Source organism: Anolis carolinensis, chromosome 6 (assembly GCF_035594765.1).
Source record: "Anolis carolinensis isolate JA03-04 chromosome 6, rAnoCar3.1.pri, whole genome shotgun sequence".
NCBI classification, from domain to species: domain Eukaryota; kingdom Metazoa; phylum Chordata; class Lepidosauria; order Squamata; family Dactyloidae; genus Anolis; species Anolis carolinensis.
In genome coordinates, this window is record NC_085846.1 from 108,644,115 (window position 1) to 108,662,633 (window position 18,519).

At 37.8% G+C, this 18,519-nt stretch overlaps 1 protein-coding gene across 2 annotated transcripts in view; it reads left to right on the top strand.

The window, feature by feature from the left end:
• Positions 1–2,024: 2,024 nt before the first annotated feature.
• The window catches only part of lmbr1 (limb development membrane protein 1), a 49,021-nt gene continuing 32,526 nt past the window's right edge, over positions 2,025–18,519 (top strand). The window contains exons 1-3 of one of the 2 annotated variants that reach the window (XM_062957895.1): positions 2,025–2,332; positions 15,090–15,162; positions 18,435–18,474. In XM_062957895.1, coding sequence (XP_062813965.1) covers positions 2,270–2,332; positions 15,090–15,162; positions 18,435–18,474 — 176 coding nt within the window. In that variant the 5' untranslated portion in view covers positions 2,025–2,269. The remainder of the gene's footprint in view (positions 2,333–15,089; positions 15,163–18,434; positions 18,475–18,519) is intronic. The other variant, XM_003221917.4, reaches the window with a different exon arrangement.

An 18,519-nucleotide genomic window follows, 5' to 3' on the forward strand; every position in this document is an offset into this window, starting at 1 on the left:
TAGTCTGACATGGTGGATGACGGAGTGGTCCAGCATTTCTGTGTTCTCAAATTATATGCTGTGTCTAGGTTGGTTCATCAAGTGCTCTGCTATAGCTGACTTCTCTGGTTGGATTCGTCTGCAGTGCCTTTCATGTTCCTTGATTCGTGTCTGGGCAATGCTGCATTTGGTGGTCCCTATGTAGACTTGTCTACAGCTGCATGGTATACAGTAGACTCCTGCAGAGGTGAGAGGCTACCTCTTGTTCTTTGCTGAAGGTGGCATTGCTGGATTTTCTTAGTGGGTCTGTAGATAGCTTGTAGGTTGTGTTTCTTCATCAGCTTCCCAATGTGGTCAGTGGTTCCCTTGATGTATGGTAACAACACTTTTCCTCTGGGTGGATCTTTGTCTTCACTCTCATGGTTTGTTCTTGTTCAGATATCTGTGGTGGAGTATCCATTGGCCTGTAGAGCCCAGTTTAGGTGGTTCAGTTCACTTTGGAGGACGTGGGGCAAACAGATTCTTTTTGCACGGTCTGCCAGGACTTTAGTTGGGCTTCTTTTTTCTTTAAACTTGGGTGATGGTTGGAGTTTTTATGTTGCGCTGCAATTAAAAATGCATTTTAAAACAATCCACCTCAAAAGTTCCACCCACAACCTCCCCAGCAGCGTATTATACATACACACACACACACACACACACACACACACATATCTTGTTTCCCCCCAAAATAAGACAGGGTTTTATATTAATTTTTGCTCCAAAGGATGCTTTAGAACTTGTTTTCAGGGGCAGTCTTATTTTCCAAATTGACCTTTTAAATGAACTATATCTAGGGCTTATATTTGAACTAGGGCTTATATTTCGAGCATCCTCAGAAATGCTGAAAGATCATGATAGCTCTTATTTTCAGGGTAGTCCTTATTTTTGGGGAAACAGGGTATATTATATATATTACATATATTATTGTTTATATATGATTTAGATATAATATTGAATTTTATATAATTTATATATATTTGTGTGTATATATATATTAGACATATACATATATAAGATTATATATTATATATATAATATATATAAATAAGACTATATTTATATATAATTTATACTTGAAGTGACTGGCTTGACCTTGAAGGATCTGGGGGTGGTGATGGCCCACAGGAAGTTCTGGCATGGGCTGGTCTATGACATCATGAAGAGTCGGAAGCGACTGAACGAATAAACAACAATATATAAATTATATATAATAATATATAAAAATAAAACTTTATATATTGCCCTATCTCCTCAAGGGACTCAGAGCGGTTTCCAGCATACCAATAAATATATAGTCAATTTAAAACATACAACAATTAAAACATTATACACATATCCAAGAATACTTATAATATATATATATATATATATATATATTCATATATATTTTTAGATTTTCCCAGAATCAAACCATCCTCATACAGACAAGCATGGTCTTCTGAATCCCTATCTGTTTACATCCGTAAGCTCTGCCCCTGTGACTATATTTACATATTTAGCCCCACCTTCTTTACCACCCCTTAGCCACGCCTTCCGAGCAAAGAGGCACGCCCACTTGGCCGTTTTCTCTCCGCCCACCTTTTCCTCACCTTAAAGAAGAGTAATCTCCGCCCCCTCAAGCCCATTGGTCAGAGAGGCCCTGGCTACAATTATTTACATATTTACATTTACATATTTAGCCCCACCTCTTTCCTAGTGCCTACCAACCCTTGGCCACGCCTTCCGAGCAAAGAGGCACTCCCACCTGGCTGTTTTCTCCCCGCCCGCTTTTTCCTCTTTAAAGAGTGTTTTTGTGAGTGTTGATAATCCCCGCCCCCTCACGCCCATTGGCCAGAGAGGCCCTTTCTGCAATTGGGCCCCGCCTCCTCGAGGAGGTTTGCGCAGGCGCAAAGGTCTCCTATTTTTCAAGTTACGAGAGAGGGTGGCGGCAAGCCACGCCCTCCTCGAAGCCTATTGGCCGGGAAGCGGGCCTCGTCCCTTCACGAGCGTTGGCGCAGGCGCAGATGTGTCCCTCCCTCAGAAGGGAGTGACAGAGTCAGGGGCCGGACGTCATTCTCGTCAGCGCGCGTTGTTGTTGTTGTTCTTGTCGCTCCTCTGCTTTCCCTCAGGCGCCGCGGGGCCCCGGCCATGCTCCCTCCGCCGGGCCCGCCGTGGTCTTGGGAGCCGGAGCGGCGAGGCGAGGAAAGGGAAAGGGAAGGGGACGGGGAGGAAGGCTCGGGGCCTTTGCCGCCATTGCGGTGATGAGAGGATGGACGCCGACGAAGTGAGCATCCGCGAGCAGAACTTCCACAGCCAAGTGCGCGAGTACACGGTGCGTAGGTGTAGTATCATAATCATCATAAGAATAATGTTCTATTATTAATAATGTTTTATTTTATGATTATAATAGAATATAATAATAATATTAATGTTATTGTTAATAATATTTTATTATAATTATTTTATTTGGATATTATAAATATAAATATTAATTTAATAATGAGATATATATATATATATAATATTATAAATATAATAATAATCATCATAGTACTTTATTTATATTTTCCCCTGTGTCCATTAGGGAACCCAGGGCGGATTCCAACAAATAAAAAGGCAAACATTCAATGCCTTAATAGATAATAAATTCAGACATAACGCAAAATAACCTGACATAATAATAATAATAATAATAATAATATACATTATATTCTGCTCTATCTCCCTAAGGGGACTCAGAGCAGATTACAGAAATGTGCATGGCAAACATTCAGTGCCGTTACACAATTAACAACATGACAGACAGTACATAGAGGCAAGGCTTCCCACTTTCGTTCATCTCCAGCATCTGGAGGCTGTGCCCGACTCGGGCATGGGAAGGCGATGTTCCATTTTCCACGCCAAGAAAGACGCCTTCCTGATCCGATTTTTGCTGTCGTGTTTTTTCAGGGGCACCTTTTACCTTCCCGCTGAAGTGTTTTTGAACTGCTAGGTAAACAGAAGCTAGGGCTGGTGGTGGGAGTTTGCCCGACCCAAGGCTCAAGATTTTCAGTAGCTGGTGGTTTAACCTGCTGTGCTAGTTGCAGCAAATTATAATATGACAACTAATATGAAACAACATAACCTATCAAGTAAATTATATCTAACACAAAACATAACACATTAAACATTAACATCATCATCAATTTACAGGAATGACTCAATGGTTCATTAAAATATGTAGGTTGATTATGTGACCAGTGATGTTAACTGGACTAACAGGGTCTACAAAGCCCAAGTACAACAATAGTTTTCAATCAGAGGTACAGTAATGATCATATCATAACTTAATCCTCCTCCTCTCCATATGCTAATGAGCCAAGGTAAATTTTCAGTTGTTTTTTGAAGGAGAGAAGGGAGGGGGGACGTCTTTATTTCTTTAGGGAGGGCGTTCCAGAGGTGGGAGGTGATCACCACCAGCCGTTCTTGAGATGGAAGTGGGACTATTATTGATATTATTATTAATAATATTTATACATAATAATAATACGTACATCTGTATTTACAACCCGCTTTTCTCCCACAAAGGGACCCAAAGTGGCTTCCAACATATTAAACGTCATACAAAGTGGCAGCAATCAAACACATATATAAAACACATGAAACAGTCAATAAACATAAGCATTTAATAAACAACCTACGTTAATGTGGTATTTTGTCAGGTTATGTTGCATTTCGCTCCAGTTGATAAAATTAGCCTTCCTGACACATCAGTTTAGGTTTCTTTGCTGAAGGCTTGCCTAAAAATTATTTTTTTAAATTTTACTTGGATATTATTATTATATTTTATTATTACTTAATTTAATGACTTTATGCATTTAACAACTTCATTTTTTTACCTCAACTTAACAGCAAATGTGATATACATTTCCAATTAAAAACAACTCTCTAAAATTGGAATATAAAATTATTAATTGATGCCAAATCCATTTTTAAAAATTATTTTTAGATGTTGAACATTTTAAATACTCAAAACCGCAACATTTTCAACACAGGCATATTTACAATATGTTAACTATCTCGCTTATCATGAAATAACCTTTACACCTTTTTTTCTGTCCTGAGCAAAAAGAGAATATAATAATAATAAATATTCCCCAGCTCTGCCAAAAGAGTGTTGGTGTGCCATCAAACTCTATCTTCCATAATTCCATAGCACTGAGTCATGACAGTTACATTAGGGTCAAACTGCATTAATTCTCTGGTAAAGAAGCCTGCTTGTTTTTACATTCATATTTTAAACCAGCCGAGTGTGTGTGTTTTCGGTTTAGCAACCCTGAACAAAACTATGAAACACAGCATTACTTTTTAAGTATGAACTGCTGTATAGAAACTTGTTAGAGAAAAGAACAGGGGCATTTTGAACCTTTAACCATTATGTACAAAAGGGAATTCTATCATGTGTTACACATTACCTGGTTGCATGACAAACTGTATTTGCTGTAATTCCTGCTTCTGTACAATAATACAGGAACCCTTTTCAGTTTTCAGTCTGGGAACCATAATTGTAGATGTTCATTATATCAATCTTTGTGAAGGCCTGGTACAAAAGGATTTGGCACCTGCAGTGTTACTTTCCTTTTGCACTCCAAGCATAGAAGGTTTATAATAAGTACCAGCTTGCTATCCACAAACGATTTATAATTTCAGATTGTGACTCCCGGTCACATCCAGAATGAGGTGGGAGAATTTGAATTCAATCCAGTTATATTTTGTTTTTCTAATCATTTTGGACTCATTTACATAGTATCTGAAATACCATATCTTTAGATCTTCTGGCGAAGCCCCTTTCTCTGTCCAAGGTACATCTGGTGGGAGTATACAAGAGAACTTTCTTGGCAGCTATTCCCCTTTCTGGATTTCTCTTTGTAGATGTTACATTCTTGCTGTTTTCCCACAGGCTTTTTCAGTTTGACAGGCCTTTGAAGACACTGCAAGGCTTATTGCCCTTGAGTAATATGTTGTGTTATCCTTTTGTTTTTTTTACTGATTATGTTTTAATTGGTTTTAAGGTATTGATAGTTTAAATACGTTTTTGTTTTTTGAGTTAGGTAAATTTTCACTGTGTGTCAGCTGTTGTACACTGTGTTGAGTCCTAGAACAAAATGTTGACTGTCATTTGACTCAATAAGTTTTTTTTCACTCAAGAAGCTTAGTCTTTCTTCTTCCAGATGTCTGTTCATGGAATGGTTTCATAGATGAGAAAAAGGCTTGTGAGGCATGTTGTGGTTTCTAGGTTGCTAAGTATGTACTATTTTGTATTATATTAGCTTCTTCCACACATTCAGGTTGTAGGCTTGTAAATCACACTTGCCTAGACAATATAGGTATATACTGTATTTGTGTTTGATTGAAGGTTGCATGCCTGCATTTATTGCAGTCACATACAGGTGACATGCATCATAAAACAAGCCTGTGGTACATGTTATACAGAAGAGTGTGTACTTAACTATCTTGTGATGGATTGACATATAAATTTTAGGAAGGAGCAGTCTGCCAATGTTTAGGGAGGCAATTCCAAGCATATGGAAAAGTGAGTGAAGCTAAACTGAGGAAGATAAAGCCTTGATTGGATGAGAAACTTAAGACTTATTAGAACCAAGATCTTGAGCAGGTTAATGAAAGGCAATAAGGGCTGAAAGATAGAGGAGAGGCTGTGTAGGATATTGGAAGTTAAAACAAGAAGCCTGTAATTCATTTGGGGGGGGGGAATGGAAAACCATTGAAGAAATGTCAAAAGTGGGATAACTTGATGAAAGCAGTAGGACAAAAAGATCATCTTAGCAGCAGAATGTTGAATGGAAATGAGAGGACTATGGTGATGTAATGGAAGACAAGTCCAAGGAACATTACAATAATCAAGGTGGAAAATGAACAAGGTATAAACCAGTGGTTCCCAAACTATTTGGCCTACCGCCCCCTTTCCAGAAAAAAATAATTACTCAGCGTCCCCTGGAAAGGCAGGCATGGTTTAGAGGGGTGGGCATGGCTCCTGCTCAAGAGGGCAAGGCTGAGCCTCTCCCCTAGTTCAAGATGCAGGGCTGGGAGGGGGAGGTCGGTGGAGCAACAAATGGGCGGCCAGGACTGGGATGGGCAGAGTTACAAGCTCTGAGGCAGGGCTGAACTTCTATCCCTGTCCTGTGGCGCCTGCCAGGACATAGGGGGCGGGGCTAGATGAGAGGGCGGGGCATCTTCCCAAGTGCCTGACGGGGCTGAATCTCTATACCCCACCCCCGTGTTCTAACAAGTGCCTCAGGGGAGGTATACAGAGGCTCACCCCTGTCTTGCGCTCTTGGGAAGAGGCCCCGCCTTGTTTCCTAGCTCCGCCCTCTGTGTCCCAACAAGAGCCTCAGGAGAGGTATAGATTCTCAGCCCTGTCTCAAGCTCTTGGGAAGAAGCCATGCCCACTCCTCTAGCTCCACCCCCTGTGTCCTAACAGGCGCCTCAGGTGCTCAGCCCTGTCTCCGGCACTTGGGAAGAGGCCCCACCCCTCCTCTGGCCCTGCTCCCGTGTCCTAATAGGTGCCATTACCGCCCCCCTGAATCGCTTCAGCACCCACCGGGGGCAGTAGCGGCCACTTTGGGAATCACTGGTATAAACTAAGGTCTTAGCAGAGGAAGCAGAAAGATAGAGGCCATTTTATAAAGAAAAAAGCAACATGATTTTTGCTACAACCTTAATGTGAAGAACAAAATACAAAGAAGAATAAAAAGTCATGACTACATGCTCCTTTCAAAGGAAAAATGAAGGTATTATTAATGGTAATGGAGAATGTATGTTGTAAAGAAGGTTTGTGAGGAAAAATAGTTCTCTCTGCCATGCTAAGAATTAGGCAACAATGAAACATCCATACTGAGATAGCTGAAAGATGTGCTGTAATGTGATGTCCAAGGTCAGAAGAGAGTTCTCTAGTGGAGAAATATAGCTGAGTTTCTTCTACATAAAAATGATATTGAAAGCTATAAAGACAACAAGATTGCTGACAGCATATAAAGAAAGTCCAATAAAGAGCCTGGAATAGAACCCTGTGAAACTTTACCCAAAAAGGAAAGGAAGGGAAGAAGATAGATCACTAGCTACCATATTAAATGACCAGTCTCACAGATAAGATGTGAACTAGCTAAGGACTGAATCAGTAAACTCTGTGTCATGAAGTGAATCCAATGAAAGAGCATTGATCAGCCCTGTCAAATGCTGCAGACAGATCAAGGAGCGTAAGGACTGAATATAGGCTGTTTTAATTGACCCAAAGGAGGTCATCTGTGATCTTCGTAAGAGCTGTTTCTGTAGAGTGCAAAGACTGAAATCTAGATTGAAACAGATCCATTACAGAAATATAAGAAAGGAAATCTATGTAACTTGAGAAGACCTTGGAGAAGCATGGCAACAGTTAGGTGGTGATAATAAGAAAAGGTGAGTCAAGTGAAGGTGCCTTAGGAATCGGAGAAACAATATTTTTAGGCTCAGAAGGGAATGTGACAGTAGAAAAAGACAGATTGATACAGGTGGATTATCCCTTATCCAAAATGCTTGGTACCAGAAGTGTTTTGTTTTTTCCTGATGTTGTCTCCACTTTTTATTTATTTGATGTCTGAAGCTACATTGAATTATGTGCAGAGTCACATGTGTCTTCTTAAATTTTATTTCTCCCTAGTATAAGTTTTATACAGCGCTTTGTGTCTCTTCAGACTACTGTGCATTAATGAATTGATATTAATAAACAGAGAATTGAAGTGGTTCTGTTACAGTAGAGTATTTCTATCTTTTTATTTAAAAGACCAAAGGATAAATTTTCTTTTACAAGGAAGGAAGCATTTATCCTTTTGTCTTGCCACTGAAATTTCACACATCGACATGTTGCATCTGAGTCCATTTCCTTCTGAATAATCAACGTGGAGATAAATGGGGTCTCCCTTTATCTTCAGAGGGACTGGAACAGAGGAGAAACTGGATCTCAGTGAAGATTTTGTCTGAATTATTGCCTCTTCCCCCAAGGAATGTTGCATTCTGGTGGAGAGAAAAGGAGAAGAATAGAGAGGTTTTCCTTGCTCTCCATACCTCCTTGAATGATTTTTACCTTAATATACAATTACTACAGTGATAGGATCAATTCATGCTAATAAAATTGTTCTGTAATAGCAATCTGTCAAATTTCTGGTTATTCTAGTTGGAGTCCTTTTGTGTAGAGAAGTAACACTAAAAATGTACCTCTAGTATGCTTCTGAACAGGGTTTGTTGCCATATGTCAGTTATTATTTGGATTCATTGAATCACAGAATCATAGAGTTGGAAGCCTCCAAAGAAGGAGCTTCCACCATACACTTAGGCAGAGAATCCCACTCTTGAACAGATCTTATAGTCAGGAAATTCTTTCTAATGCTCTGGTGGAATTTCCTTTCCTGTAATGTGAAGCAATTCCTATGGGTCCTAATCTGATCTAGTTGTTTCCTTTTTAAAAAAAATTACTAGCATGTGTTATAGGTAAGGTAAGGTAAGGTTTTCTCCTGACGTTAAGTCCAGTCATGTCTGACTCTGGGGGTTGGTGCTCATCTCCATTTCCAAGCCGAAGAGCCGGCGTTGTCCATAGACACCTCCAAGGTCATGTGGCCGGCATGACTGCATGGAGCACCGTTACCTTCCCGCCGGAGCAGTACCTATTGATATACTCACATTGGCATGTTTCCGAACTGCTAGGTTGGCAGGAGCTGGTGCTAACAGCGGCTGCTCATGCCGCTCCCGGGGTTTGAACCTGGGACATTTGGGTCTCCAGTTCAGTGCTTTAACGCACTTCGCCACCGGGGCTCCATGAAATTGCAGTGGGGGAACCTTCCAACACACCTTTTTGAGTTAGTTTTCTGTTTATAACTTTACTGTGAAATTAGGTCTTCAAGTGATTGCATGCTGGGTAAATTGTTAAAAGGATGTGCTAAATCTGCCATTTTATCATCTTTAAAGGATATAAGATTATGAATTATGCATTTTATCTTGTCAAGATGAGTTACAATACAACTTGAATATGAAGATTTTTTTCAGTAATGAAGGCAAATGGGATATTTTAAAAATTTAGTAAGATTATTTTGAACATAGATGTTAGGGTGTTGAGAAAGTTTTTTGCTTAAAACTTGGCTTTAGAATTTTAGATCTGGTTATTTAAGATTATTGGACATCACAATTTCAATTTGAAAAGGAATAAAAATAGAGTTTGCAAGTTTCTGGCATACATATATATATATATATATAGACTTTTTTTGTACCCTGCCTTGAGCCATCAGAGGCGGGTAATAAATAAAATTATTACTATATTATTATAAATGAAAGTAAGGTCTTTGTGTTATATCCATGTTATTTGTTTTAAGTGAACAGTATTCAACCTGCCGTAGTGATTAAGGGATTGTCTGCATGGGCTGAATGGCCCTTACTGACCACAAGTTCACTCCTGGCTGTCTTCATTATGTCCAGTCATTTCTGAGCCACACAGACTGCTGCCATTCTCTTTTTGCTGTAGTCATTGGCACAGGAAATGGGAAAGAATGGGCACAAGTTGCTGCCATCAGGATCTTCCACTCCTTCTATCCATCTACTTACTGAGCAATTTGGCCTTGTCAAGCATGGCTCATAGTGTTCCTTGCATTTTGCACAGATAAATGGTTTTGGCACTGTAGGTTCTATATCTCCTCTCATGTGCTGGGTAGGTTTGTCAATCAGATCTCTAGTCCCTCCATTTGAAAACATGAAGAATCAAAATCAGCTGTAATTGAATAGCAGTAACAAAGAAATAATAAACTAATAGATGGAAGAAATTATGTTATTCATAGCTTCTGAATTTTCTCTGATCTTATCTATACATGTTCCTATAGTGCTGTATGGGTTGTTGTATCTTTGTAAGGAAACACTTCCATTTCTCTGTTAATCTTTCTCTTCTTAGTCTGCAAAAGTGTTTGCCAGTTTGACAATAAAGAGACTTCCGAAAGGATTGGCTCATCTTTATCCACCTGTCATACCCCTTCATCACTCTCTCCTACCTGTCACAGCTAATATCAAAGTCATTTGAGCCATTCACATCCATGGATTAACATACCTTGAACTTTAAGAGTTATATTTCATGTCACCACCACCAAGAGGATGAGTGAATCAACTGCATTTAGTTATGGTGAACTTTTCTTGTGCTTTTGCAGTGATAAAGGTGTTCTTAATTTTGGTATTAACGTTTTGGTTTAATGTTAACCAAGTTATAACATTTTCTTTGTTATAACTTGGTTAACATTCATTCTTTGTTAGATGTTTACAATGCGCTTACAATGTTGTGGTTCTCAACCTGGAGTCTCCAGACATTTCTGGCCTACAACTCTCAGAAATCCCAGCCAGTTTACCATCTGTTAGGATTTCTGGGAGTTGAAGGCCAAAAACTTCTATGGATCCCAAGTTGAGAACCACTGCCCTAGAGCTTGATATTGATCTCACAGCTTATCTCCGTGATCGCCTCCTCCCCTATGAACCTGCATAGATCTTTTGGGGAGGCCTTTCTCTCACTCCCACCTCCGTCTCAAGTACGGTTGGTGGCGACAAGGGAGAGGGCCTTCTTGATGGTGGCCCCCCTACTCTGAAACTTGCTCCCCAGGGAGATTAGACTGGCTCATTCGTTGTCCATCTTCTGAACGGATCTAAAAACATGGTTATTCCGGTGCGCTTTTGATTGAAGAGGCTGACCAGCCATGCATCTTGTTTACAAACTCATATTGCACTTTATCATCACCCCTCATTTTATAGGTTTTGATATTTTAATGCGACCGTTTCCTTCCCTGCCCGTCCCTATCTTATTCATGGACCTTACCCAGAGTTTTGTACTAGTCACCCTCTGTATATGTAGCAATTGCTGGCTAGGTTTTAAGTAACTGTCATATTATGTTGTTTTATAACTATGTTCTTATACTGTGTTTTAAATTCATGGATTATATGTTAATTTATGTTGTGATTGGATTGTTTCTTATGTAAGCTGTCCCAAATCCCTTTGGGGAGATGGAGGCGGGGTACAAGAATAAAGTTATAATAATATTATTATTGTCTTATCATTCAAGAGACAGGGCCTTTTCAGTGGTGGTCCCTCCGCAGCTAAATTAGGTCACCTCCCTCCCTCCTGACCATCAGGCTATGGGACCAAGCCTTTGGTCAGTAATTTTCCAACAGTGCAGTAAGTGAATATGAAATAGTGCAGTGACGAATAGAATGGCTCTGGATTACAATTTTGGACTACATGATTTTAATGAATTTTTAAAATGTCTAATGTGTGAGGTTTTTCATTTTCTGGATTTTAATGCATTTGTTTACTTATAGTATTTGTGTAGCATCGAATTGTAAGGCCACTCTGAGTCCCCTTCGGGGTGAGAAGGGCGGGGTATAAATGTGGTAAATAAATAAATGCTAATCACCTGTTTGTTTGCTATGAGGGTCTGAAGAAGGATCTACAAGTCTTAATCAAGACATTGTCCCTTCGCTATTTTGGGAAGAGGCTAGATTCATGGGAGTGCTTTTCTAACCTCTAAAGTAGTTGCAGTCTTTAACTTTGCTAAGGGATAGCTTTTATTTCTTTTGATAGGTTACAGCAGTACATATTATTTTACTTATTACCTGTTTCTCGCCCGGTATGGCACTTAAAGCGACTTACTAGAGGGTGGGTTAGAAGTGCTCTTTCAGAATTAAAGACAATTCTTCTGCCAAGCAATCTGTGCTTGAGATATGTCTTTTTAAATCCAGAAGTGCTTTTGTATGAGTTTTAAAGATACATTAGCAGAGGCAGAGAATGAGTTTTAGAATAGTATCTACATAAAGAAACTTAAAGTTGACATTTTTGTTGCTGCTTTTTATAAACAGTGAAAACAAGGGTCATTGAAAGAATCTGAAAAGTATGACTAGTATGTACAGTATACTTAAAAGTATTGGTTTGCAGAGTGCTGATGTGGCCAGTCATTTGATCTAACTGGTCAATGGCATTTAGGTATAAGCAATTTGAATAAAATGTCAGTCACCACAAAGAACAAATTAGTACGCTGCTAGGTTATATGTGCATGTATATATGTATGTGCATGCGCATGCACCTTCAAATCACCTGTTGATTTTTGGCAGCACTCATTAATTTTTAGAGTTCCTTAGACAAAGAATAGGAATACTCAAAGATGGCTTGTCATTCCTTACTCTAAAATAGACATTCTTGAATTAAGCAGCATCTTCTACCTGAAAAAAATGTTTTACATTTGAATGAGCATGCTTTGATAAGTTTCTCAATCACTTATTGTCTCATGAATTTTAAAAAATCTGTAGGATCCATTCCTTGACATTTTCAGTTGACCACTCTCTTTTTAAACCGTCATTGTTAGAAGGGAACAGTAGTACTGTATTTTCAATTTTCCACATGGCTATTTTGACGCAGATGGAAAGTACTGCAAATCATATCCCTTTGCTCCTTATTTCATTGATTGGCCTTCTTCAAGAGCTACAGATTTAATCTATCAGCATACATTTCTGGAGATGCTGAAAATCCCTCTCCATATAAGTGGTCTGTTACACCAATAAAAAGAGGAAGAAGGCCAATAAGTAATATAAAGGGCTGAAATGCATGGGACTTTCTATAAAACAGGATAACCATAAAGACTTGTTTAAAAGATATAATACAACTTTCAATAACATGTCAAAATCTGTTTTTTCTTTTTTCTGCATACTAAAAGGAAACATATTTTGACTTAGAGAGGAATCATATGCTCTCTGACCCTCCAAACCTTGGAGAATCTGCTTTCTTGTAAAATTCACTAACTAGTTATGTGGATTAATATTTTATTTTTAAATAATTTTATTAACATACAAAATGTTTATATGTATATTAAACAAGGGAAATTTACATACATAAGCTCTACTCATTATAGGACACAAACAACACTACGCAGCAAACACGAGACTACATACTACAGGGAGGAACTTTCAGAGTTTATAACACACACATATATGAGTGTTCATTAAATTTTATCTTTATTACATCTTGTCTTTACAAAGTTAATATTTGATAAGCGTGCTATAGCATAATCCTGTGTGTTTGCCCATTCAGAATTTTTAAAAATAGAATTTTTGTTTACATACATTAACAACTTACAGTGTAAACAGAACATAAAACACAAAACAATAAACATTTTACAAACAAATCCTGAACAAGTATCATTACCTTTGCAATGAATTTATGAGTCAACCAGTAAACAAATGTCATATCCAAAATTCCTGATCAACAAGGTTGTATTGTTTTCCCTTATCACTCTCTAAAATATATTTAATGAAAACTGACCAGTATGAATCAAATTCTGATCTTTTAACTTCTCCTCTGAACACCCTCATTCCACTGATAATTTGTCATTTAAGGCTACATTCCATACCATGCTTCCAGAGTAAGACTAGTTACTATCTTCCAATTCTTTGCAATTATAAATCTCGCCACTGTAGGTGAAATAATCACCAGTTCGTTTTTCCCCTTTCTAAGTTCAACTTTGTGGCATTCATTAGTAATTCTAACCTAGCATCCAGAGTGATGTTTAGTCCTATAATCTTCTCTGTTTCCTTAAATATATTGTTGCAGAAACTCTTCAGCATGGGACATTCCCACCATAAATGAAAATATGTCTCTTTGTACATGCCACATCTCCAGCAATAGTAACTTTGCTTCTTATCCGTCTGATGCAATGTAACTGATGTGGTCTACTATCTCCATATAACTTTATACACCTTTTCTTTTAATTTTATTGACGGATTCCTAACTATTCTCCGTTTCAGGACACTTTTCCAATCAAGGTTTGTCAGTGACCCTAGATCTCCTTTCCATACCTTTTCTAACAATTTCAGCCCCATTTCCTCGCCAATTAACCCATTAGTCCTTTCTGTGGTATTTCTTGCTTTTTAAGTTTACCTAACCATTCTTCATAGGTGTTCATTCGGAAATAAATTCAGTTGAGTTCAGTAGGATATAGTTCAGAGTAAGACTACACAGGATTTCATCCTTTCTCAGTTGTTAATATGGTTGGTTTCCACCCCCCACCTTTGAGACTTCTGCCATTTTCTTTCTGCCAGATTAATTAATACAACCCAATTGAATGTGAGATTGCGATGCAAGCATAGGAACTCCAGTGTTTTAAACATTTGAATACTTTTTCTTGTTTTCTTTTTAAACTTTAACATTGTTGCTTAACTTTTTTGTGTTTTTGGTGTTACAGTTACTTAATGCTTGGTATTGTACATGTGATGAGAGCCAGCATGGTGTAGTGGTTTGAACATTGGACTCTGACTCTTGAGACTAGGGTTCAAAATTCTTGAACTGCCATGTGAATTTGGCTGAGCCACACTCAGCCTCAAAGGGGTGCAAAGCCAAACACACTCTGAACAAATCTTGCCAAGTGATCTCCATGATAGAGTTGCTGTAAATTGGAAATAACTTTAAGGCACAGAACAACAATCTATGTTTAATGTGTATGCACTTCTATAGTTAAAATCATGGTGTGTGGTTTAAAATACAAAGCCCCCTTCTGCCAAAAAGGAAAGAAGTGCATTTACAGTGAATTACCTGCCCATGTCTTATATGAGTGCTATGATATCATTATTGAATTTCACTGGGGGCAATTGCCAGATTAGGATATCTGTAAATGTGTTTTACAAGCAAAGTTGATTCATGCTGCTTACTTACCAAGAAACAGGAATTTTTCTTTTTACATACAGTGTACCGCAATCTTCATGAAAGCTCTGATGCCTTTTCAACTTGACTTAATATATTAAATACATTATTTGCTAGTAAATCTTATAAAAGTATATTCACTGTAGTGTCAACTTGTCTATGGGCTCTGTATACTGTTAGTACCCGGAAGAGCTTCATAAATAAACAAAATAGACATACCATAGTAATTTGTACTCCGAGTAATCATAACCTTTTTTTTCATTGGAACTTGTCTCTTTCTTGTATTTAAAAATGTAATTCTTACTTGTTATATGATGGAAATATTTTCAAATCTTAACATTTTCTCTTCCAGATCTGTTTTCTACTATTCGCTATTCTGTATATTGTTTCTTATTTCATTATCAGAAGATACAAGAGGAAAGGAGGTAACTTCTTTTTTATTCATATCTTTATTGGAATATGAGAGATAAGCAATTGGTGTTATAATTGTGAATATGAAACACATAGTCCAAGTATGAAAAAGGTCATTTGAATGTTGAAGTGAGAGGGTATGTCCTAATCTGTTCAGTAACTGGCTAACATAATTGAGATCTTGAATAACTCGTAATAATGCTTCCTTGCCTTTTTCCCAACATTTTTTGCTTTTATTATGAGTTTGTCTTATGTTAGCTTGCTGACCATTCTATTTGTAATGCTTTGGCTTGAATGCTAGTTGCAGGGAAACAACAGCACGGAAGCGCTAGTGCTCTCAGATTGTTAGCATCTGTTAAACTGCTTTGGAAAAAAAAGATGCTCAATTACTTTAGTTTGAACCAGCAGGTCTGTGTTTTAAAACTATTTTGGTTCTGTTAGCTTCATTTACATTTTGACAGAAGTATGTTGAATGTGTATTCATCGTCATTCTCCCATAGGTTATTTAATTTCTGTAGCTCATTGTAGACCTTATCGACATGCACTCGGAACATAAAGACAAACTCTGTAACTGAAATGTCCCACTGACTCCTGTTTGCCTTTATGTCTTGAGCAGACAGGTTTACTGTAAATCTGCTTGAATTTTGAAAAAGAAAGAGGGACAGAAAAGCAAGAAAGAGATGAGTGATACCACTTATCTAGTAAACACTCAGTCCTAAATTCTCTTCTTTTTGGAAGGAATAGGTCAAGAAGCCCATGACCTGACTGACTTCTTTAAGTGCTTTGTAAGGATCATGGTGGACTTCTCTCTCTTACCTGTCAATGCATGACAGCCAAGGGATTCATTGTGTGATACAAAAGGCTGATGTTAAGGTGCAGAGGAGTATTTTGATGTGAAATATGTATATCCAGTCCCCTTGCTCTGCCTCCTTCATAAATATGTTTGCTGGTATCATTTTCATTCTTTTTCCACAGTGAAGTTCAGTTCAGTACAGCGAGTGGCTCTGTGAAGTCAATTCATCAGTGGAGTATGACGCATTTCCTTGCTCTGGGAGATGCTATAGTTGCTCAGCCTTTGTCTGACAGCTCAAAGTTAGAACTTGGGCTAGGAGGAAAGTCTTGTTTCACTTATGAAACAATACGTTTCATTGCAGTGCTATTAGTAGGTGTGCAGTTAGTGTTCTTCAACAGTGAGTAGGAATGAAAAATTGGCAGATTGATATTCTTAGGGTAAGTGAGCCTACAGTAATTTGGGAAACCATGTGGATCCTGAGGAATGCCATTCCATCACTATGAGAGAATGTCTTTTCAATTCTAATCATATTGCAAAGGCAGATGTCAACAAATATCTGTCATGAGTTCCTTTGTCTTTCTTCATCACTGTCCTTACAAAGCAAGGATAGATTGTAAGACAAGTGTCCCCATTCAGTTCTATACATTTAATATTGTGTGACATCTTGTATTTTTGGCACATAATTTTATGTAGCAAATATGTTTTCTGCCCCCAGATGTTTGTTCCTCAACTGGAAAGATAAATATTATCTATTCTTCTGTATTTGGTAAAGATTAGGGAAGGGTATTTTATGACCTTTGATCTGCACAGTATTCTTTTTTGAATTTAGGATTCAGCATGTCTTCCTGCCTCTCAGGATATGCCTTTATAATTGTCCTCTTGATCCATGAAGGAAGGGCTTTGCTTAATGTTAATGTCCATTAAATGAATAGAAGTTCAGAAGGGAAGCATTGTCTTTAAGTCTTGCCTTTTGATCAGATACATGACCTGTCAGCTGAGTTTACTTCTGAATGCCAGTGTACAATTATGTGACAGATATACAAATATAATATTATCATGCAAGGCTATTTACAGATATTGGTGCTTATTACATGAGTTGTGGCATGCCTGATTATTAAACTGGAAATAGACACAACTGATGTCCCATTTATGATCTTTGTTTTATTGCCAAAAAGTGTAGCTCAGGGGTCCCCAAACTAAGGCCCGGGGGCCGGATGTGGCCCCCCAAGGTCATTTACCTGGCCCCCGCCCTCAGTTTTATAATATAATATTTTTATATCATTTTAAATAGTATAATATATTGTATATACATATAATATTGATAATAATATTATCTTATACAATATAATACTAATAATAATACCATATAATAATATTAATTATATGTTATATATTACATATAATATTACAGTATAGTGGTATAGTTCTATATAGTAATATATAATGCTAATATTGTGCTATGCTAATAATATAATATATTGTATGTACATACAGCTGCTCTGAGTCCCCTTCGGGGTGAGAAGGGCGGGATATAAATTTAGTAAATAAATGTAGTAAATGAATAAATAAATAATTTTAGACTTAAGCTCGCCCAAAGTCTGAAATGACTTGAAGGAACACAACAATAACAATCCTAATTAACTTGACTATCTCATTGGCCAGAAGCAGGCCCACACTTCCCATTGAAATCCTGATAGGTTTGTGTTGGTTACAATTGTTTTCATTTTTAAATATTGTATTGTTCTTTCATTGTTGTTGTTGTTTTGCACTACAAATAAGACACGTGCAATGTGCATAGGAATTTATTTGGGTTTTTTTTTAATGATAATTCGGCCCCTCCACAGTCTCAAGGATTGTGGACTGGCCCTCTGCTTTAAAAGTTTGAGGACCCCTGGTGTAGCTGATAGTCTGTGTCATGCTGCCACCTAGCTGCCAAATAGCAACTATGTTGACGGTGGATATTTTTTGAATACATTACAGTAGTTGCAAAATTAAGATCCTGCTGGAACAAATGGTTGCAACTTAAATCTGGCATCATCTAAATTTATGGCTGTAGGATACCCAATATACTTATTATTTCTGTTACAATTAGAATGAGAAATATACTGTATGTGTCTTGGATTGGAAATGCATTTTTCCTTTTGTGCAGGAGTTAGAAGAAGCCATGGGGGAAGAGTGAGTGGCTATTGGTTACTTTATAGGTTAACATTCCCATGTTAGTGCTCCTTCATTTTCTGTTTGAATTTCTGAAGCATTCCTATCCAGTATGTCCATTGGTGGGCACCCGCCTGGGGAATATTGTAATATGTTGCTCCAGAGCACTTCTAGTTTATCAAGAAGAAGAATGCATAAAGGGAAAGATTTGAGATTTGTAAACGGAAACATGTAGTAGCCTTGATTTGTAGCAGCATAATATTGAAATCACTGACTAGGACAAAAATCAACTGTCATAATAGAAAAATGTGTAGTATAAAATTGTGTATTATTTTTCAGATGAACAAGAAGATGAAGATGCAATTGTTAATAGAATTTCGTATGTATATTTCCACTTTTTTATTACATTGTGTATTGCAAATAT